The sequence below is a fragment of the Myodes glareolus genome, chromosome 9 (genome assembly GCF_982192425.1).
Source record: "Myodes glareolus chromosome 9, mMyoGla1.1, whole genome shotgun sequence".
In the NCBI taxonomy this organism is placed as follows: Eukaryota; Metazoa; Chordata; class Mammalia; order Rodentia; family Cricetidae; genus Myodes; species Myodes glareolus.
In genome coordinates, this window is record NC_142034.1 from 80,711,860 (window position 1) to 80,717,859 (window position 6,000).

Consider the following 6,000-nt stretch of genomic DNA (forward strand, 5'->3'; position numbering starts at 1 on the left):
CTTTCCCCCAGGTTCTCTCCTCGTCTCTGTCACCACAAACAACACTATCAAAGGCATCCTCCTCCTATGTGCCACCTTATGGTCCGATGTGAAATTCTTCGAGTGCTGTGACCTGGGACAAAATGGCCCAGCTCGAAGTGTGTTCACACTTAGTTGAACCAAATAATGCCAGTATCTACCTCCCCCCCCCCCGCAGATGTCTACACAACCTGTGCTGTTAGCAGCCAAAGTCAGGGGCTCCTCATGTCCCCACTGCCTTACTTGGCAGCTTCCTAATGTTTTCTATCATCTGAGAAGACATGTTTTCTCACTTTGTGGCTTCTATTTCAATGGATTTAACAACCTGATACTTGGAGCATCTTGTCTGCATTCGTGTGAACTATCTGCTTTCTTTGCCTATGTTTTTTTTTTTCCTTTGAGTACACTGCTGCTGGGAATCCTGTCTTCTTCTGGATTTCTTATTTGGTCTTGCTTTTGTGTTGGGGAGCTGTTTTGTTTTGCACCTTTGGTTGGTCAGTTGGTTGGTTGGGAGATTTTTGTTGTTGATTTTGTTGTTGTTGTTTTTATGGTTGTTTGTTTTTAGACAGAATCTCATTTTGCACTGCAGACTAACCTGACTCAGAAGCCCAAGCTGGCCTAGATATATACATTCCAGAATGACCTCAAATTTCCAGCAATCCTCCTGCCTCAGCCTCCTGAGCACTGGGATTACAGGCAGGCATAACCCACCATTTGGATTTATTTATTTATTTTATTTTTAACATTTATTTGAGATGGTGCAGATGTGGGTATCAGAGGCCAAACTGCAGGAACCAGTTGCCTCTTTTCATCATATTAGATTCAGGAACCGAACACATGTTGCCTGGCTTAGTGCAACCGCCTTTACCCACTGAGCCGTCTCTGTTGTGATTTTTAAAAATGGTGAGAGAGAGACAGAGAAAGATACCATGAGACAGAGATCAGGTGGCGGAGGTTTTTATTGGGGGAAAACGCATAGGAAAAGCGGGGAGGGAGAGGGGAGACTATCTCTGGGGACGGGAGCAGTGGAAGAGAAGAGAGGAGGTGGATGGGACAGACAGATGGAAACAGTGGAAGAGGGGGGGAAGGGAGAGAGAGAGAGAGAGAGAGAGAGAGAGAGAGAGAGAGAGATGGGAGGTGAGCAGGGCCCTTTTAAAAGGGAGCATAGTGATCGGGCACAGGACGTGCTCTTAGTGACCAAGGTCAGGCCAGTACAGATGCCCAGTTGCTAACAGTCCCCCAGCAGACAAGGAGGAAGGCTATTCCCTCATTTGTCTTTGCAGTCCTTGGAACTGAACCTGAGGCCTTGGACACAAGACCTCTTCCGCTCTTTTTCCATGTTAGAGAGTTTCTTATATTCTTAATATCAACCTTTTAGCTGATCGAAAGCATAGAAACAGCTTCTCTTCTTGCCTTGTGGATTATCCTTTCGAAGCACTATGTCCTTTTCTTCATTCCAAACTTTTTTTAAAGACCTTTATGTTGTCTTCTTTTGTTGTTATGGGTCCATGTCATTCCTTTTGGGGTTTTTAACATGGCTCCTATTTACCATGGGAACAAATTGGCACATATTCCCTAAAATTTTTAGAAAGATGAAATTATATAAGTAAAGCATCTGGCATAGACAGCCTGGACCAAATGAGATGTGCCATTACAAGAGATTGCTAAGATCGCGTGGGTAGAAGGAATAGGCGCTGAACTGTGAAACCTAACAACTGGGACTATAGAATCTGTTTACCTAAATCAGGAAAGGTTTCATAGACAGAAGAGTAGTTATTAGCTGGTATTCATTCATCTTTTTTTTCTTATTTATTTTTTGTTTTTTTGTAAACCTGAAACTCACTAGGGATATAGGCTAGCCTTGAACTCACAGAGCTCCACTTGCCTCTGTCTCCCAAGTGCTGGAATTAAAAGTGTACTCCACCACGCCTTACTTATCTTTCGTTTGTTTGTTCCTGTTTTGTTTTGTTCCGAGATAGTGTTTCTCTATGTAACTGCCATGGTTGTCCTGGAACTCACCCTGTAGACCAGATTGGCCTCAAACTCAAAGAGATCTGCCAGCCTCTGCCTCCAGAGTGCTGGGATTAAAGGTGTGCGCCGCCACCACTGAGCTCTTTTTTTTTAAATGTGTGTCTCTGTGTTTATCTATGTGAGTACATATGAGCATGTGTGTAGTGTTCCCAGAGGCCAGAAGAGGGCGTCAGATGTATTGGATCAGGAATGGTGCTGGCAGTCAAACGCTGGCCTTTGTGACAAAGCATCAAGTCCTCTTAAACAATAAGCATCTGCCTCGGCCCTAATAAATTTGTTTATTTAAAAATGGAAAAGGCTAGCTTGCAGGGATAGAAAATCACCTGGGACAAAGCCTGAGTGTGGGGAAACTGCCACCAAGCAGTTTAGCAGTTTAGTTTAGCAGTTTAGTTTAGCAGTTTAGGAGAGCTGCAGAGAAAAGAGCATACTGATCAACCACTGTCCTTTCTGTCTGCACCCCTGCAGGTTCCCTGTTCTCCACCCTAAAGCCCCCGGACGCCGTGTTCAAGGTGGTATTCTGGCTGGGCTACTTCAACAGCTGCCTCAACCCCATCATCTACCCGTGCTCCAGCAAGGAGTTCAAGCGCGCCTTCGTGCGTATCCTTGGGTGCCAGTGCCGCGGTGGCCGCCGGCGTCGCCGCCGCCGCCGTCTGGGCGGCTGCGCTTACACCTATCGGCCGTGGACGCGCGGCGGATCGCTGGAGCGATCGCAGTCGCGGAAGGACTCTCTGGACGACAGCGGCAGCTGCATGAGTGGCAGCCAGAGGACCCTGCCTTCGGCTTCGCCCAGCCCGGGCTACCTGGGTCGTGGAGCGCAGCCACCAGTGGAGCTGTGCGCCTTCCCCGAGTGGAAATCCGGGGCGCTGCTCAGCCTGCCAGAGCCTCCGGTCCGTCGCAGCCGCCTCGACTCGGGGCCCCTTTTCACCTTCAAGCTCCTGGGCGAGCCAGAGAGTCCCGGCACCGAGGGCGAAGCCAGCAACGGGGCCTGCGACGCCACGAACGACCTGGTTAATGGGCAGCCGGGTTTCAAGAGCAACATGCCCCTGGCGCCCGGGCACTATTAGGGTCCCTTTCCTTCCCACCCACACACACACACCCCGGGGGAAGACACCATCGTGGGTGGAGGGAGGGCGTGGGGGAAAAGTGTCAGCCCCGGGTAGACACAGGGTCTCAATGGGACAAGGGGGAGGGGGGCGGGGAGAGGGGCAGCTGCTTTTCTGGCAGGGGCATGGGTGCCAGGTACAGCGGAGAGCTGGGCTGAGCATGCTGAGAGCCTGGGGACCCCCTGACGCCGGCCGGCCGGGACTTAAGTCTCTCTCTCTTTTCTCTCTGTATATATATATAATATATATAAAGAGTCTCCTCTATACGTATTTATCTGTGGGTACACGTGCGTGTTTCTGTGCGGTGTACGTGTGGGCTGCATGGGTGCGTTGTGGGGGGTCTGCCTGCCTGCGCGTGGGGTCAGAGTGTGTGTGAACCCTGGCGAAGTCAGGTTTTATTGTTCGTCTCTTGACTTTGTACCTCTCAAGCCCCTCCGTGTTCTCTGGTCAATGTTGGCACTTTAATGGGGTTGGAAACCAAGTCAGATATTAAAAATCATTTCTCGTGTCTGGTTTCGAGTAATTTGTGGGGAGAGACAAGGAGAGCCTTGCATGTCCTCTTCCTTCATGTCTGATCGAATTCTAGGTCCTTTCTTTTGGGGCAGACAAAGGGGGGAAGGGGCTAAGCTATGATTATAAGTGATATGGTTGCTATTCCCATTTTCGTATTTACTATTTTATTTAGCTGTAAGGGTGAACAGGTACCACAGCAGGCGTGGGGGCCAGTGGACGCCTTGCAGGAGTCAATACCACAGAAGCTATAGCCAATGCCATCCCAAAAAGTATACACACAAATCCACACACCAAAATTTAAAAAAAAAAAATCAAGCAATTTAGAATCCTCCATCTAGGATGGCACGAGTTAATCACGCCATCCTAGATGCACAGGTGTCCTAAGCTGAACTAGAATTATCTCAGCCAAGTCCTTGTTTCTACAGATGGATGACTGAGGTTCAGAATTTGGCAAGGGTCGCCTAGATGGTTGAGCAGGTAGGGGTGTTCACTGCCAAGCCTGATAACCTGAATTGGATCCCTGGGACCCACATGGTGAAATTAGGGGACTGAATCTGGCCAAGTTATCCACTGAGCTCTTCTAAGGCACTGTGGTGTGTGGCACATGTACACACACACACACACACACACACACACACACACTACAATGCAACAGCGACATTTTTTTAAAAGAATTTGCCGAAGTTTCACCAAAGTTACAAGAACCCATTAATTTTGCTTGTGTCTCAGGGACGGTGTGTTATCATGCTGGACCTGAGGACATGCTCCTAACCGCCTCTTCCTGTTCCTACATAGAATAGGGGACCGCCTCTTCCTGTTCCTATGTAGAATAGGGGACTGCCTCTTCCTGTTCCTACGTAGAATAGGGGACCTAAGCGGGGAGAAGCAGGAAATAGACCTTATTCCCACAGAAGAAGAAATAACTTGGGTCCTCCAAACACATTTTATTAGCAACACAAATCGTCCTTCAAGTGATCCTTCTACAGGATCCTGAGAGGGGAGAGTAGGAACGCGTGGAGAGGACAGGGCCTAGTCTTCTCAGCTTCCTCCTCCCTCAGTTCCTTCCCTGGGCCTGTCCGGGTCACCCCGGAACCTCGCAGGTCTTGCAGGTCTTGGAGAGCGAAAGCAATTTGGCCCAGCCGAACCTGGGGTCAAGCCCGGCTCTGCAGGGCCTCAGGCACTTCGCCTTGCTATCTCTGACCTCCTTTCCCACCTCACAAACAGGCACGTTCCTACAGCCCGCCAGGAAGTAACAAGGTTCACTGAGGTTGTTCCCCGGTTCAACCTCATGTTCAACACCGACATGCAAATATCTGGACAGACTCGAGTTTTAAATTTGGATCTTGGAAATCTGAAACCACAGGCACCAACGGCATTTCCTGCGCTGCTTGGATACAGCTAGTTCATCAGTGTCTGGTATCTGGAGGTCACCCAGACATTGAAGGGGGGGGTGCAGAATGGCGGCAGCTGCCTGACTCCTTCCAGAGTGAACACTGGCCAAGTAGTAGCTAGCCCCGCCCCCAGAGAGTACTGGGCTGCAGATCAGCCTCAAGCCAAGCCAGCGTGACGCTGGCCTCTCCACATCCCTCACTGTGTGCGGGCCCAGGGAGGGCAGTTTACCAGAGCTCTGGGAATGGACAGGTCCTCTATGATCTGGACTCCAGCCTAGTACAAAGTCGTGTCACTCTATACCCTCTGACCACCCGCGAACACCATAGTTTCATTTGTCACCGCTCAGACGTGCGTCAGAGTAAATCTGCCGATCGGAGTAACGAAGTAAGAGGCCTGGCAAGCTGGATTGACTGATCTCCCTCCAGAGCCAGGATCAAATCCCACCTCTGTCACTCAGCAGCTTGCCATGTTCAGTAGTTTATGTCACCAACCTAACCTCAATATAATTTACTGTGAGAAATGGACAATACACAATGGTGTGTACTTTTAGCCCTGAGGAGACCAAAGGATATGGTGAGGGCAGAACTGCGAACACCATGCCAGACACTCGGTGAGCATTCAGCAATCGGCAGCTATGCGTGGAGGTTTTCCTTATTCAGTTGTCTACGTGGATATTTGAAATTTAGGAAATCTAAATATACAGACCAAAAAAGAACTTCAAGTTTTTTATAGACTCCAGCCTTAGATCTCGGGGTTCACATCTTTGCATGGGGTTCTTTCAGTTTGTTTCTTTCCTTAGCTAGGTCTTATTATTTGTCCAGAAGCATCCTCCTGTCTCGACCTCCCAAGTACTGGGCATATAGGTGTGTGCTACCATGCCTTGCCAGGATTCGTCTTTAAAAAGAAAGACACATGTTCATCACAGACTTAAAGAATGTTGTGG

General features: G+C 49.2%; 1 protein-coding gene across 1 annotated transcript in view; it reads left to right on the plus strand.

Annotated features, from left to right (window-relative positions):
- The window catches only part of Adra1b (adrenoceptor alpha 1B), a 117,928-nt gene extending 114,268 nt beyond the window's left edge, over positions 1-3,660 (plus strand). Inside the window, exon 4 of the mRNA XM_048435971.3 lies at positions 2,515-3,660. Within this exon, the coding sequence (XP_048291928.1) occupies positions 2,515-3,113 (599 nt within the window). The 3' untranslated portion in view covers positions 3,114-3,660. The remainder of the gene's footprint in view (positions 1-2,514) is intronic.
- Positions 3,661-6,000: the final 2,340 nt, after the last annotated feature.